General features: G+C 39.2%; 1 protein-coding gene across 1 annotated transcript in view; it reads right to left on the minus strand.

The window, feature by feature from the left end:
- Positions 1–17,094, minus strand: part of PRSS12 (serine protease 12) — a 77,395-nt gene that overhangs the window by 47,658 nt on the left and 12,643 nt on the right. Inside the window, exons 2-4 of the mRNA XM_032401089.1 lie at positions 13,733–13,871; positions 10,880–11,058; positions 6,151–6,301 (exon numbers count right to left, since the gene is read on the minus strand). Coding sequence (XP_032256980.1) covers positions 6,151–6,301; positions 10,880–11,058; positions 13,733–13,871 — 469 coding nt within the window. The remainder of the gene's footprint in view (positions 1–6,150; positions 6,302–10,879; positions 11,059–13,732; positions 13,872–17,094) is intronic.

Here is a 17,094-nt window from a genome sequence, read left to right on the forward strand (position 1 = left end):
AGAAAGAAAGAAAGAAAGAAAGAAAGAAAGAAAAAGAAAGAGAGAGGGAGAGAGAGAGAAGGAAGGAAGGAAGGGTGAGGATGGGAAGAAAGGAGGGCTCAGAAGTATTGGAATAAAATAAAGAACATAGTGTAAGAATAACACCACCTTGGGACAAAGAGGATTTCCTGAGCAAGAAAAGAAACCCAGAAGTCAGAAAAACTGAAAAAGTTTAATTTAACCACATATAAATTTAAACTACTGTATAGCAAAATACACCATAATCAGAGTCAAAAGGCAAACCAACAGGCAGGAAGAAATATTTGTAATATGTAACAGCAATCAAAGAAGAAAAAACTCTTAGAAATTGATAATAATAATGTTATAATTACATTATAATGAGAGACAAAACAACAAACATTAAAAAAAAAATAGGGGCATGGAGAAGATGAGGCTATTCACAGAAGAAATATCAATGGCCACTGAACATATAAGATGCTGAATGTTACAACAGTCAACACAGTAAGAATGCATTCTTAGCTAACACATTTTTAGAGACTTAAAAGATTAGTATCATTTTTTTGTACAATATTTAGGTTAAAAATTTACAAACTAAAGGCCAGGCACTGGTCTACCAGGTTTATGTGTATTAACTCATTTAATCCTCCCTACAACCCAGTATTATGATCCCCAATTTACAGAAGAGGAAACTGAGGCCCAGAAGTTAGATAATTTGCCCAGCGTTACACCACCACTGCTGGTGAAGCTTGTCTGGCTACAGAGCTGACTCTGAAACACTTTGCTATCTCACAGCCTCCTGGGGCATTTTCAGTGGGGTCCCTACGGCACCTCAAATACAGTCTATCAGCATTTTCTCCCTACAATGAACTTTTATCTCTTGAATTCTCTATTTCTTTCAGCCCTATATTTGTATTTATTCTTATTAACACCTGGCTATTTTGCAAATAGTATAACATGAAAGAAAAAAATTCTACACTGGGAACCATAAATCTCAAGATTCTGGTTCTTGGGGCGCCTAGGTGGCTCAGTCAGTTAAGCGTCCGACTCTTCATCTCATCTTGATCTCAGATCAGGTCTTGATCTCAGGATTGTGAGTTCAAGCCCCTCACTGGGCTCCTACTTTAAAAAAAAAAAAAAAAAAAAGGATTTTGGTTCTCACTTAACAGTATGACTTTAGGGCTTTGGGTAATCTTAGAGGGCCTAATTTCCTCTTCTGTTACACAAGGTCTCCAGGTTGTCTTTATGGTAAAATCTATAAAGTACAAAAAAATTAATGAACAGTAAAATAAAAAAGCAAAGAAGTACTTTTTAAAAGCAATTTGTACCAGATTTTTATTCTGACTACTCAATAAAATGGTTTTGTATGATAATTTTATAGCCAAAAAAAACCTAAGAAAGATGTGTTCACAATTTTTAAATTCCTATGTAAATTATGGCATATCTACACAATAAAATATGATGTCATAGTTCTAAACTATGCTTTTAAGAGTCCTGAAAGACATGGGAAATGTTTTCACTTTAACTGCACAAAAGGAACTCCACCTGGAATGCAAGCTGGTACAGCCACTCTGGAAAACAGTATGGAGCTTCCTCAAGAAGCTAAAAATAGAACTACCCTATGACCCAGCAATTGTACTACTAGGGATTTACCCCAAAGATACAAACGTAGTGATCCGAAGGAGTACCTGCACCCCAATGTTTATAGCAGCAATGTCCACAATAGCCAAACTGTGCAAAGAGCCCAGATGTCCATCGACGGATGGATGAATAAAGAAGATGTGGTATATATATACAATGGAATATGTACAATGGAATACTACTCAGCCATCAGAAAGGATGAAATCTTACCATTTACATCAACATGGGTGGAACTGGAGGGTATTATGCTGAGTGAAATAAGTCAATCAGAGAAAGACAAATATCATATGGTTTCACTTATATGAGGAATATAAGAAATAGCCTAGAGCATCATAGGGGAAGGGAGGGAAAAACGGAATGGGAAGAAATCAGAGAGGGAGACAAACCATGAGAGACTCTTAACTGTAGGAAACAAACTGAGGGTTGCTGGAGGGGAGGAGGGTGGGGGAATGGGGTAACTGGGCGATGGGTATTAAAGAGGGCACATGTTGTGATGAGCACTGGGTGTTCTATGAAACTGATGATTCACTGAACTCTACATCTGAAACTAGTGATGTTCTATATGTTGGCTAATTGAATTTAAATAAATAAAAATAAATAAAAACAAACGTCTTCACCTGAAACTTCGCTGTGTACACACATGTTCTCAAGACAATTTCCTAACATCTGGCTGCCTCCTTTCCTGTTCCTAATCTTTCTCCAAGTTGTGGGTTACTCAAATTTGAGTATCAAAAGTACAGTGATTTCTTTTGTGTGTAGGAAGCTTGCCAGCTCCCAAACTCTACAGACACCATTAAAAAATGAAAGCCAACAAGACAGCGTCTCCCGAAGAAATTGTAGCCACCACTCCAGGAGGCATGATGTAGTTTCCCTTTGGGAATTCAACAAACAAATAAGATGGAGATGACATTTGCTTAAGAAAAAAATCATAAATTGAGACAAGCAACAATTATGCTGTTATCAAACATGTGCCATTAAAAGCTATTTCATCTGAAAGTGCCGTGGCACTAAATAAGCAAACAAATTATAAAGGAGGAGCAGTTGCAGAATATTGCTTTAATGCGAACTTAGGAGATAATTGTAAGATCAAATGAAAGAAAGGCAAAACCAAACACTATCAGCTCAGAGCATCAGCGTGCTTACAATAAAAACAAATGTCTACCAAGCTGAATCATCTGTTGTTGCATAGGTTCGTGGAGGATTTTTGCTGCCTTGTAAATCTGGAGATATTTTTCCTTTCAATTACTTCTCCAAACATGAATCTCCTCATACAAAAGATGACAATAAGTTAATGCTCGAGAAAGATGGAAACACTTGGCCCTCGCAGGTGTCCAACATCAATATAATCTTCCTGGTGATTCCATCTCTGTATCCTTTCTACGTATAGACTATTGTTTGTCAACATGGTCTTTGTTTAAGAACTGTTTATTTAAGTGAAAGAAATCTTTGGCTCTCAAGAAAGAATTCTACATTACAACATAAATTTTTAGAATCACTTCTGTAACTATAAATATAATCAATATTCACAGTGTATCTCTATGATACTCTAAATTTTCTTTTTTTTTTAAAGATTTTATCTATTTATTTGACAGAGACAGAGGGAGAGAGAGAGCACAAACAGGGGGGGCAACAGGCAGAGGGAGAGGGAGAAACAGGCTCCTCGCTGAGCAGGGAGCCCGACACGGAACTCGATCCCAGGACCCAGGGATCATGACCTGAGCTGAAGGCAGCCACTTAACTGACTGAGCCACCCAGGCACCCCGATACTCTAAGTTTTCTACGCATTTTTCTATGCAACAAAACCTGCCTTTTCCCCACAGAAATATATTAATAATAAAAAAATGCCTTATAGCTTAAATTTAGAGTAATCCATACTGCAGCTAGCAATGTTAAATACGCTATTACTCTGCCCTTAAAGTTCTTAATATTTTTGGCAAAGACATAGGTTTCTTAGTAACTAACTTGAAAATCAATTAGCACCACGTAATTGATAACCTGGTAAATATACATATACACACACTAGAATGTTTCAAAAAATATGAAATTCATAGATACAGCTAACTAAATAGAACTCCTGGATAGAGAAAGAGTGTTGGATAATCTACCACCAAATACTCGGTTTACTTTGACTGTTAATAACATCTTTCAACTATAACAGTCCCTAATTTGACTGACCTTGATAGCCAATGTGTATTATATACGTATTATGTGTGCTAACAGCTAACTGTGCTGTTAGACAACAGTCCCCGTATGTCAAGAAATATGTTACAGATGAGGGGATCTAACTTTTCTCATCTCCAGAAGTGGGACTCAAATCCAGGTTGTTTTGAGTACAGGGCACATGATGATAATTTTATGCTGTGTTGAATCCATAAGCAACACCTGGAAATTTGAGGGAAATTGGTATTGAAATTGATACCCCCTCAGAACATTTTGAAAATGTAGTCTCAAAATTAATGTTTAATAACAATTTTCTCAACAAGAACTGGTTGGCCTTCTTTCTAACCCACCCAAAGAAAATAATCATACCAGTAAACTTCACACCACTGATAATTATAAGCTCCAGAGACACAGGATTTGCCATGCCGGTCCTGTCCTACGCATGAACTCTGAAATAGCAATTAGGTCCCAGAATCAGTTACAGGGGAAATGTAACTTGACAGTGAAGGATCAGGCCAATGCCCCCTTAACCCAGTGCTCAAGCTTGGCCTCAGCAATGGGAAGACCCCAAGACACATCACCTGTGATGAATCCTGGCCAAAATACCTGCTTTGATCTAATCAAGCTTCGGATCTAGACTCCAGTTTCAGGAATTACAAGAGCCAGAGGAGTAAATGAAATGACACCAGTAGGAAGAAATGAGACAAATCCAGGAGGAAAGGACATTCTCCAGAACAACCGTTCTGTCTCTTCCACAAGTCAGTGTCATGAATAACAAGAGGCTGTTCTAGATTCAAAGAGACTTCAGGTACACAACATCCAGATGCACTGCATGATCCTGGACTAAATTCTGCTTAAGACAATCCATCTGTCAAGAACATTGTGGGGGCCACTATGGGAAATTGAATGTGATGGGATATTAGAAAATGTTAAGAATGATTACCAATGGGGCACCTAGGTGGCTCAGTCAGTTAAGCATCTGATTTCAGCTCAGGTCATGATCTCAAGGTCGTGAGATCCAGCTCCAAGTAGGACTCCATGCTGGGTGTGAAGTCTGCTTAAGATTCCCTCTCTCTCCCTCTGCCCCTCCCCCACCGCTCGCAAACACTCTCTCTCTCTAAAAAAAAAAAAAAAAGAATGATTATCAATTATATTAGTTGTGATAATGTTAATTTGGCCATGTAGCACCATGTTCTTATTTTTAAGAGATACGTACTGAAGTATTTAGAGGTAAAATGTTAAAATGTCAGTATTTTACTTTAAATTGCTTCAGTATAGAGTTTTGAAAAAGAGGGGGGTCAGTTGCAAAAACAGTTGCAAAACAAATGAGTAAAAATGGTTTAAGGTTCAAAAATCATGCTCCAGTGTCAAGGATTATGCTTAACTGAAAAGAAAGTGATACATGAACAGAAAACCTTTGATCTAAAGAGGCCTCCCCATCACCACCCGCAAAGCTCTAAATGAAGAAATTTACAAATTTAAAGTAAAATATCAACTTTGAAAAGATCCCCTAATTTTATTTTATTTTGTTAAGATTTATTTACTTAGAGAGTGTGGGGGGAGAGGGGGTGGGGCAGAGGGAGAGGGAATCTCAAGCAGACTCCACACTGAGCGCAGAGCCCATTGAGGGTTTCCATCTCACGACCCTGAGATCATGACCTGAGCCAAATCAGGAGTTGGACGCTCAACCGACTGAGCCAGCCAGGCGCCCCAATCCCCTAATATAATTCTAGAGAAACTTTTAGGCTTGTTATACCAATATTCAGAATCACTAAACAAAGGGATTAAAAATCCAAAATCACAACATACTATTCCAGAATAATCACAACTCAAGCAACATAGAATGTTGATTTTCATACTGCTGTTTTTATTACACATGCTTCATTTCCACATCCTACGTGGGGATTATTTCCTTTGCACATTAATAAACATCCTCTGTTCTAAGCACATACCTAAAAAATAAGAAAGCAAAGTCAAAAGTTGAGATCATACTTGGGGAGAGAAGCCGAGCTTCAATTAAAGCCTAAGAAGGAGCTTCAGCAGATGACTTCAGTAAGTCTCTGCCACTGACGGTGCCGGTCATTACCTGGGGTAATGTAAATACGATTAATGAAAAGGAGTAAAAGGCTGAGATTCTCAGGCATATAAAATCAACTGAATTCAGACACAAACAGGTTAGACCTATAGGTACATATAAATTCTCTTCAGGGAGCCTACAGCCTAGTACAAAGATCGCAAGGTGACTTTTTCTATTTGTTTGAGGAAATGTACAATTTAAACACACAGGCACCTACCTCTGGGTATGGAAAGAATGGATTCCACAACTTAAACAAAATGAGAATAAAAACAAACCTCAGGCCCAGCTGCCTGCAGATCACTTCTGCATCCGCTTCATCCCACTGGTCATCACAGACAGTCCCCCACTGACCAGCATGGTAGATTTCCACTCGGCCTTCCCGCGCACTTCTCCCACCCACGAGGCGTATGACAGGGAACGCCGGGCCTGTGCCATGTGAAATTAGAAACAAATTATACCTAAACATTTGCATTGACCGATGAGATTAGATATATTCTATTTATTTGCCATTCTCAGTAATTAAGTCATATTTATTAAGCCACTTCAGGGATTTGGACATACACACACATCTAATATGTATTATGGTATTCTTGACCAATAAAATACTCCAAATTGGGGGTGCCCGGCTGGCTCAGTCAGTAGAGCAGGCAACTCCTGATCTCAGGGTTGTGAGTAGTTACAGCCTCACGCTGGGGGTAGAGTTTACTGAATAATAAAAAAAAAAAAAAAATTAATAAAAATTATTTTAAAAAATACTCCAAATTGAATTACATTCATACAAATAGCTCTTAAGAGGAAGTAGTCTAAATTCACTTTTCCTCCAACAACCTCAGAAACCAGAAAAGACACACTCAAAACTATAGTTTACTGGAAACACATTTAATTTTATGGCATTATGTGGTGACACTAATTTTTTTTATGTACAGTAACTTGAGCATTGCCAACATGTAATTCTTAAGAATGGCACTTATGTCTGTAACATACTTGTCTTCAGTACAGAAATATTTTTGTATTTGTAGATACCAAGTTAACATCTAACTCATTATAACAAGGTAGTGAACATCATGGCCAATACCTACAAAAAACAAGATGTAGAATTCATTTGGATATGAATTGGTTCGTATTCATTTTCTATGAACTACTGGGGCGCCTGGGTGGCTCAGTCGTTAAGCGTCTGCCTTCGGCTCCGGTCATGATCCCCTGGTCCTGGGATCAAGCCCCGCATCGGGCTCCCTGCTCAGCGGGAAGCCTGCTTTTCCCTCTCCCCCTCCCCCTGCTTGTGTTCCCTCTCTCTCGCTGTCTCTCTCTGTCAAATAAATAAATAAATAAAATCTTAAAAAAAAAAAAAAAAAGAGTCTATGAACTACCAAAAGCTTCGCATAGCGAATTCCTTATTACAGTCCACAATGCTCTGATCTGATCCTTGTCAGTGTCCTGAACATCCCTCTCTAGCCCTGGCCTCCTTCATCGGGCTATACCTACAACGCCCTCTTCCTTCTGTCCCTAAAACACTCAAGGTTCGTTCCCACCGTAGGGTTTGAATGCTTCCTGTTCCTTCTGCTTGAAAAATTTTCCCACAGATCTTCCCCCGGCTGTGTCGCTCTCATCATTCAGTTCTCAACTCTGAATTGTCCTTTGTTTAGGAGGCCTGCCCTGGCCTCCTCAGCTAATGCCGCACCCAAAGGTACTTTCTACTACGTTGCCTTCTGAGTATTTACTTTGTCTAAAACCGTCATTGATTTATTGGTTTTCGCGTAGATTGTCTGCCTCCTAACAGCTGGAACTCGGGACAGAGGACGTGCCTTTCTCTTTCACCTGTTTATCTCAGGTACCCAGCATGCAGAAGGCATGCAATAGGTATTTGTTGACTGACTGGAGTGATAAGTGATAGCTAAAGCCTAGAAAGAGCATCCCAAACAAGAAAAAAATACTTAGCAATATTCATTCACTCGATTCTGTTTAACAGATACTAGGCACCTGCAGGGGCATTCAAAGGAGCACTAGACAGACCCTATCCTCAAGAGGTTTGCTACCTAAGGACATGGTCAAAACGAGCACAGAGAAGAAATCATCAAGACCCTGCAGGGGTGCAGAAGCAAGGGAGCTTGCTTACCATTGGGGGTAGTCTGGGAACCTCTTCTGAAGAAGCTGGTATCTAAAGAGGGCCAAGGTGGATGGATGGGATTGCAGAACTCAGAGATGGGGTAAGTGCAGTTCAGGCAAAATGAACAGTATGAGCAAATGTATAGAAGCACAAAGTTGAATGTGTTTGGGAAATAGTAAGACAGTGTAATTTTTCTGGAATAAAGAATGTAATATGGTACAAGTTTCAGAACAGGCTGGGCCCCTATTCAGAAATTTAACTGCAGCTTTGCCAATGCTAATTATTTATCCACATGAAATATGCTTCTAATTCCCCCACAGTGTAAGCAGCTGTCGGTAAATGGTATTGGGATATTCATATTTATATTCAAATATCATACTTGAATTTTGCAGCAGAGATTCAGATTAGTGAATATTTATATATACTCATATTCTGATCTTCATAATTTAGCTTATTTACATAAGTCCACTAGTACTTACAATTTGTAAAAAGAATAAAGATAGTTTTAATAAACGTTAAGTGTTCTCAGTATTGTATATTAGCTTCTTATAATTAACTGATGGCTGAATGGTGCTAAGAAACCTAAATTTGCATGTTATTATGTTTATTTTTCCTTCAAAAAGCTTGGAAACTACAAAAAAAAAAAAAAGATGGGAAGATGTATTAGTTTCTTAAGTTATTATATTCGCCCCTGCCTCTCCTCCCCCTACCACTGTGGTAAGCTTGGAGAAAACAGAAAAAAAAAATTTGAAGATTTTATTTATTTACTTGACACAGAGAGAGAGAGAGCACAAGCAGGGGGAGCTGCAGAGGGAGAGGGAGAAGCAGACTCCCCACTGAGCAGGGAGCCTGACGTGGGGATCAACCCCAGGATCCTGGGATCATGACCCGAGCTGAAGGCAGACGCTTAACTGACTGGGCCACCCAGGCGCCCCGAAAAACAAAATTTTTTAAGAGGAAATTTAAAATCACCTGTAATCCAGAACTGTATGGCATACTACCTTATATTTTTTAGTGTCATGTTTTATTTTAAAACATTGGGGTTTTTCTGGCTATATAATTGTGAAAATATAGAAAAGCTCAAAGACAAAATTTCATCATCATCCCACATCCTCCCAACAAGCACACAAAAAATCATTTGAAAGAGAATTCAGTGAGGTAGTTGACTCACGGTTAACTTACGGATAAATAAAACTCCCAGACATGTTCATTTAAATTACTACTTCCTATATCAAATACTGCTACACAATCTCCTACTTTGTAAGTGTTGGAAAAGCAACAAGTACTAACAAGGTACTAAATGTAATTTCCAAACTACAAAAATATATCAAAGGTCTATTACTGTGCCTTGAAGTAGACTCAATATTTGCTGATCTGAGCTATCTCCTTTCACATTCTAACTTCTCTCATTCTTCTCTCTCACTTCTATCTTATCTCAACCTCCCACATTTATATATATGCTTACAAATGACCTTAAATTTATCTTTGCAATCGGAGTATAAACAGGTGGATAGATGATAGAGAGCAGAAGGAATTTTTTTTAAGTAGATAGATATCCTGAAAGAAAAATAATTATTGTTTTCAAGATTTTATTTATTTCAGTACTTGAAAAATGTCAAACATTTTATCCATCAGGTGGAACATAAAGTACAAGCAATAGTCTACAAAAAGTAATGAGTTACTGAGCCCAATTCACATCATCCTTGAAGCAGCAATGCATAAACATATACTGCCCAAAGTAGCATTATCCAAAAGTGGAGAACCAAAAAAGAAGAGGAAACATTTACAAAACATCAAGATTTAACATGTGCTTGGCCCACTCAAAAAAGAACTGTGGTTCAAAGCACATACCTGCACCCTATCTTCCAATTGGTTCTTCCAGCCAATTCACAGGAATTACTCTAAGTTGAGTCTCTGTATGTTTTGTGGTGAGAGAGTTTCCATTCCTCCCCTGATACTTGCACTCCAACAGAAACCAATGCCCTGGGCTGGCTGCTAGCTCTTTAAGACCTAGGAAATCTGATCATGCTGCTATCTTCAAGGAGAATGCAAGAAGGGACGCTGTGACAGTGTGATAGTCTCAGGTTCTGGTCACACATTAAAATATGCCACGGTCCCCAGAAAACCCATCAGCCATCAGGAAAAGCAGCTGTTCCCTTCTCCACTCATGTTCATACAAACGTCCGCATATATGTGTACTGAACCATGTTCATCATCTCAAGGCTAGTATATAGTGCTGGGAAGGAGCCTTTTTTTTTTTTTAAGATTTTATTTATTTATTTGACAGAGAGGTAGAGAGAGAGCACAAGTAGGCAGAGCAACAGGTAGAGGGAGAGGGAGAAGCAGGCTCTCTACAGAGCAGGGAGCCTGATGCGGGACTAGATCCCAGGACCCTGGGATCATGACCTGAGCCGAAGGCAGACGCTTAAGGACTGAGCCACCCAGGCGCGCCTTGTGAAGGAGCTTTTATCCGAGGCAGTTATCCATATTATGGAATGTGCTATTGACAACTCAAAGGAGAACACTGGTTCCACGACCACATTCTATCCTATAAAGTGAAAATATTTTGTCGTAGTTGCTGTGTTTTATATTTGGTTCCAAGATGATTTTCCATCTTGACTCTATCATGACCTTCCATTAGCAAAATATATGTTTCACGTACAATATACAATATTTCTGTAAGCAAATTAGATAAAATAGAAAACACCTTAAGAGTGAGATATCATTTGAAAGTTAAATGGAATTCAGAATGTTAGACGCACTCCCACTGAAGACGATTTGACTATATAATATGATGATTCAGACTTAATGTCTGTATTTAAACTCTTTGAGGAAATGATTTGACAAAGACAATTTTATCACCTGGAATCTTGTTGAAAAGGTAAAAGAGACGTTTTTACCCTGGGAAAAGCTACACGTGACAGCAGCCGCCGTCTTCCGAGGACACGCCCCACCCTGCCAGACGTCTTTTTCACAAAGCAGTATGTTTTCTTCATCTCCTCGGCAACGGACATGGCTCCAATAAATGGGAACAAGGCCCAGTCCAGAAAACGGGGTTTGTTTTGCGACTCCTTTTCGTCTGGAAACACAATGATCGAGGTTAGGTTTATCGAATATAGGTGAATTTTTTGTCAAAGTATTTAGATTGTTTTAAATGGAAGAAATCAATAAAGACAGATGTGGAAGGAAAAGAAAAATATAACGGGTTGCATAAGTTTCAAGGAAATCAAAACATCAGATCAGAACTTGGGTTGGTTACCTACGGCAATCATTTTAATCAATCTTAAATAACTAATGGTATGCATGTGCCTTTCCTACCTATGGCTCATTTTAGGGGAAAAAAGTATATATGGGCAAATACTACAGATTTAAAAAAGAAGCTGGTGGTTTTGTGAAAGAAATGTGTCATGTGGCTCAGTGAGACATGGATTCTAGTCTGGACTCAGCTGCAAATTACTCTAAGCTGCAATTTTCTGTAGCTCTGCCTTCTGCTGTCTAAAAGGAAGGGTGGTCTGGATGCCTGGCGACAGTTTAGGCTAGCATTTTCTTTCTTTTTTTTTTTTTTTTTTTAAAGATTTTATTTATTCATTTGAGAAAGAGAGAGAGAGAGCAAAGCAGGGGGAGGGGCAGAGGGAGAAGCAGACTCCCCGATGAGCAGGGAGCCTGACTCAGGGCTCAATCTCAGGACCCTGAGATCATGATCTGAGCTGAGATCAAGTCAGACGCTTAACCAACTGAGCCACCCAGGCGCCCCTAGACTAGCATTTTCAAAATGATTACTACTACATATAAGTAAGATAATATCAAGAGAGGCAATCCATTCACAAAATTTTTAAAACCTTATATATAGTATTTGCTAGCAAGACTTTGAAACCAATTAATAAAATGGTAACATGCAGATGGGCTCTGCTTTTAACTCATCTAATCTACATATTTTATAAGTAACCTCTGATATGTACAAATTGATATTAAGTTTTAAAAAGATTAAAGGCTTATCTGATTAACATGGTAATCTCTAGAATTGTCTCCATACGACAGCTTCCACCATCAACCAAACAGTAAACATTTGGGATATATCTAAAATATGAACATGTCTTAACAGCAATAATTCTGAGCTGCTCTGATCTAATTATATAATACCTTTTTTTTTAATGGACTACTAAAAAATAAAAATAAATAAAAATGAGGGGTGCCTGGCTGGCTCAGTCAGAGGGTACGGGACTCTTGATCTCTGGGTCGGGAATTTGAGTCCCACTTTGGGTGTAGAGATTACTTAAAAAAAAAAAAAAGGATCAACTAAGAGATGATATAAGTAATCAGATCAGTTTATCTGAAGTTTCTGTTTGCAGGATCATAGTTTATATTCTTTCATCAACCAAAAGACTAGCAGTTCATATCTCCACTATAGTGTTTTGGTTTTTTATGTCAGAGTCTCATAGGAAATCGTATTCTTCCCTGATTTTCAGGGGTAATAAACGCACATATAAATGCGTATTTTAAGGAAGACACTGACACCAGTCTACAAATTTGTTACACATTAAGACCCTCAAAAGAAAAAGCATCAAGTCAACACTCTCTGTGTCCTGTCCACCTGCCAATGACTATTTGCCAGACAAAATATTCATTGATCAAATCAGTAATTAACAGTCCCAAACACCATAACACTTTATAAGCTGTATAGCCTTATTCCTTCTTTCATCCAGACTTACACCAACACTCACTTTTAAAAATTAGTTAATTCATTAAGTACATTAAGCCTATTTGCTGCTTTAACAGCATCAAAAGCCTGAACAAAACTTAAGCCTTCAGAAGGGTTTGTCTTTACTAAATATTTATTGCCCACCTTCCTAACAAGAAGACAGGAGGAAGCAGACAAATTAAAGTTCTTACTGATCTGACTGCAGTTGACCAACCTTTTCATTTCTATCATCCTATTAGATATTACCACTCACTGATTATTAATCCAAAATATTTGTAAACTGCAAAACTTTTTTCAGTCTTTTGGAACTGCCTGTTCATAACGAGGTAGTTTCCATGCTTTCTAAAGATCTCTAGTGAGAGAGGCCAAGGAAAACATCTGGCAAGTGCACTTGCAAAAAAATAAAATAAATAAATAAATGAGACACAAAAACAGAACAATAAGAACAACCACAAAAGCAAAACCTTTTGTTCCAAAATGGAGCCTTCCGCTCCCGGTGAAGCCCCTGGCACTTGGCTTAAAAGCACTGGGCCTGGTGGCAAGTAGTGAGCACCAACTGTGTAGAGAGAGTGCTCAGAGCTGCGGGGAAGCCGCGGGCCGCCCCGGCTAGCAGGGCCGCCTGAGCACGGAAGCGCCAGGCCTGGACACCACGCCTTTCCCATCTCGGGATGAGAGAGCGGGTGAACGTCGCCTCCTTCCCGCACAAAAAGGTGGAAGTTGTGGACGGCTACAAGTAGCCGCTGAGATGCAAATGACGCTACTGAGAAATGACAATCCTCAGAATCCCGTTCCTGGCTTCCTAGGACTAAAGGATGATTTTTAAAGACAAAGACCAAAGGACACTTTTAACATCGGACTACTCAGCATTTGCTTATTTCCTGGTCAGCATTCCTTCCCCGTGGGGTCCTTTCTTTATAACTCTTGTGAAAAGTGAGAATGAGGGAGGTGAGGCAGAGGAAGGAAGATGCGTGACATCTTTCCATTGCAGCGACGGGTGCCCGCCATTACACTCCGGTATCAGCAGCCTGGTTTGGGCAAGGATGGGCGAACTCACCCCAGCTGCAGCTGGTGACAAATGACTGAGGCGTCCGAATCATCCCAGTGGCTGCCACACACTGTGCCCCAAGCTCCATTTGCATATATTTCCACGGTGCCTTCAAACTCGTGTTTGCCACCTCGAAGCCGCACTGACCCTGAAGTAGAAAAGAATCCCAAAACCCTTTAATAGAAATAACCATTTGAACATACTGAGCCTGTCCTCAGTTGACATGATTTTTCCACATAAGCAGTGAGAGATCCAGCCAGAACGATTTCGCCTCCATGTTGACAGCACGTGCTTCTTTGTTTAAATGAGGATTTCGCAGATTTGATTTGATTTGATTTGATTTGATTTGATTTGATTTTGGTCATTAACATCATGGTGTCCACACTAATTGTGCTTTCTTTTTTAGTTAAGCAAACAGCAAGTCCAATTATATTTTATTTTATTTTTTAATTTTATTTTATTATGTTATGTTAATCACCATACATTACATCATTAGTTTTTTTTTTTTTTTTAAGCATTTTATTTATTTATTTGAGAGAGAGAATGAGACAGAGAGAGCATGAGAGGGTCAGAGGGAGAAGCAGACTCCCTGCCGAGCAGGGAGCCCGATGTGGGACTCGATCCCGGGACTCCAGGATCATGACCCGAGCCGAAGGCAGTCGCTTAACCAACTGAGCCACCCAGGCGTCCCACATCATTAGTTTTTGATGTAGTGTTCCATGATTCATTATTTGCGTATAACACCCAGTGCTCCATGCAGAACGTGCCCTCTTTAATACCCATCACTGGGCTAACCCTTCCCCCCACCCCCCTCCCCTCTAGAACCCTGTTTGTTTCTCAGAGTCCATAGTCTCTCATCGTTCGTCTCCCCCTCTGCTTCCCCCCCCCTTCATTTTTCCCTTCCTGCTATCTTCTTCTTTTTTTTTTTAAACATATAATGCATTATTTGTTTCAGAGGTACAGGTCTGTGATTCAACAGTCTTACACAATTCACAGCACTCACCATAGCACATACCCTCCTGGATGTCTATCACCCAGTCACCCCATCCCTCCCACCCCCCACCACTCCAGCAACCCTCAGTTTGTTTCCTGAGATTAAGAATTCCTCATATCAGTGAGATCATATGATACATGTCTTTCTCTGACTTATTTCACTTAGCATAATACCCTCCAGTTCCATCCACGTCGTTGTAAATGGCAAGATTTCGGGGTTCTTTTGATGGCTGCATAATATTCCATTGTATATATATACCACCTCTTCTTTATCCATTCATTCGTCGATGGACATCTTGGCTCCTTCCATAGTTTGGCTATTGTGGACATTGCTGCTATAAACATTGGGGTACACGTACCCCTTCAAATCACTACATTTGTATCTTTGGGGTAAATATCCAGTAGTGCAATTGCTGGGTCGTACGGTAGCTCTATTTTCAACTTTTTGAGGAACCTCCATACTGTTTTCCAGAGTGGCTGCACCAGCTTGCATTCCCACCAGCAGTGTAGGAGGGTTCCCCTTTCTCCACATCCTCGCCAACATCTGTTGTTTCCTGACTTGTTATGTGGAAAACCCAAAAGACTCCACCCCAAAACTGCTAGAACTCATACAGGAATTCAGTAAAGTGGCAGGATATAAAATCAATGCACAGAAATCAGTTACATTTGTATACACCAACAAGAAGACAGAAGAAAGAGAAATTAAGGAGTCGATCCCATTTACAATTGCACCCAAAACCATAAGATACCTAGGCATAAATCTAACCAAAGAGGCAAAGAATCTGTACTCAGAAAACTATAAAATACTCATGAAAGAAATTGAGGAAGACACAAAGAAATGGAAAAACCTTCCATGCTCATGGATTGGAAGAATAAATATTGTGAAAACGTCAATGCTACCTAGAGCAATCTATGCATTTAATGAAATCCCTATCAAAATATCATCCACTTTTTTCAAAGAAATGGAACAAATAATCCTAACATTTGTATGGAACCAGAAAAGACCCCAAATAGCCAGAGGAATCGTTGAAAAAGAAAAGCAAAGCTGGCGGCATCACAATTCTGGACTTTAAGGTCTATTACAAAGCTGTAATCATCAATTATATTTTAAAAGGGGAAAAGTGCAAGAGTGTGACTCATGTCTGATATTACATCCCAAATATTAGATGATATCATGCAAAATTCTTATCATGTATGTATCACCTTCCACTTCACCTGAGGTCAGAGATAAGAAGCACAGAAACAAAATTCAGTGCTCTACTTATAAATTAGCTGTTATTGACTGTGTTACATATTCCTTCCAGCTGATTTATTCACCACGAAAGAGCAAAATGCTTTTTCTCTTTTTAACCTCAAGCGGTAGTCATGAAATTCTAAAGATTATGTCTATAATTTCAAAAAGGTGTTGGTGTTGATGACATTGCCTAATGTCAGTCTTGGGAAAATTCCCACCAAGTAGAATTGTTTGGTTTAATTGAGTGCCCCTGGAAATTCGCTTCCCCTTACATATCATCCTCATGTAGCTGCTCCAGGGTCCATGATTTGAGTCATTCTTTTCAGTCTTGAAAAGAGTCAAAATTAAAATGCAAGCACCCCCGAGGGAGGGGGGAATAACATCCCTTAAGTGCAGGCGGATTGAGGCCCTACATTTCCCTTCTTACTAATACAGTTTGCAGAGCGTCTACTGGGAGGCCACAAGCAGGACACTGAAGCAGAGACAAAGCAAACTCGGACAGCTGAAGAATTTCACAGAACTCTGTTAAAAGTCACTTATGATGGCCTTCATTTCATAAGTAAAGAAGTTAAGAAAGTAAGTTCTACCAAAAAATTCCATCAGATTTTGCATATTTCAGTAATTTCAAAGTCTGGCTTTAAAATAATTTTCCAAAATATTAGATTCACAAATTACCCATTCATTTCACTTGCACTGGCCTAGGCATCTATTATTTTCCAAGTCATCATCATTTAGAAATGTAACTATTTAAGAAACACATATTGTTTGTCTCAAGACAAACACAAAGTGTCATTTAATTCAAAGAAAAGAATAATAAATGGAGGCAAAACATTATACTGCCAAATCCTGATTATTTAGGAGAGAGCATGGGCATGGATCATTCACATAGCAGATAAATCTCAAAGTCATTCATACTTTCCAAACCTCTTTAATTCAGACTAAGCAAGAGGAAGCCCTGTTTAGCTCAATGAAAATCGTGAACTGCAAAACTTTTAAAAAAGATTTTATTTATCTATTTTACAGAGAGAGAGAGAGAGAGCGAGAGAGAGAGAGCACACAAGCAGGGGGAGCAGTAGAGGGAGAGAGAGAAACAGGCTCTCCACTGAGCAGGGACCCTGACACAGGGCTCAATTCCAGGACCCTG

The sequence above is a fragment of the Phoca vitulina genome, unplaced genomic scaffold (genome assembly GCF_004348235.1).
Source record: "Phoca vitulina isolate PV1807 unplaced genomic scaffold, GSC_HSeal_1.0 scaffold3, whole genome shotgun sequence".
NCBI lineage: Eukaryota > Metazoa > Chordata > Mammalia > Carnivora > Phocidae > Phoca > Phoca vitulina.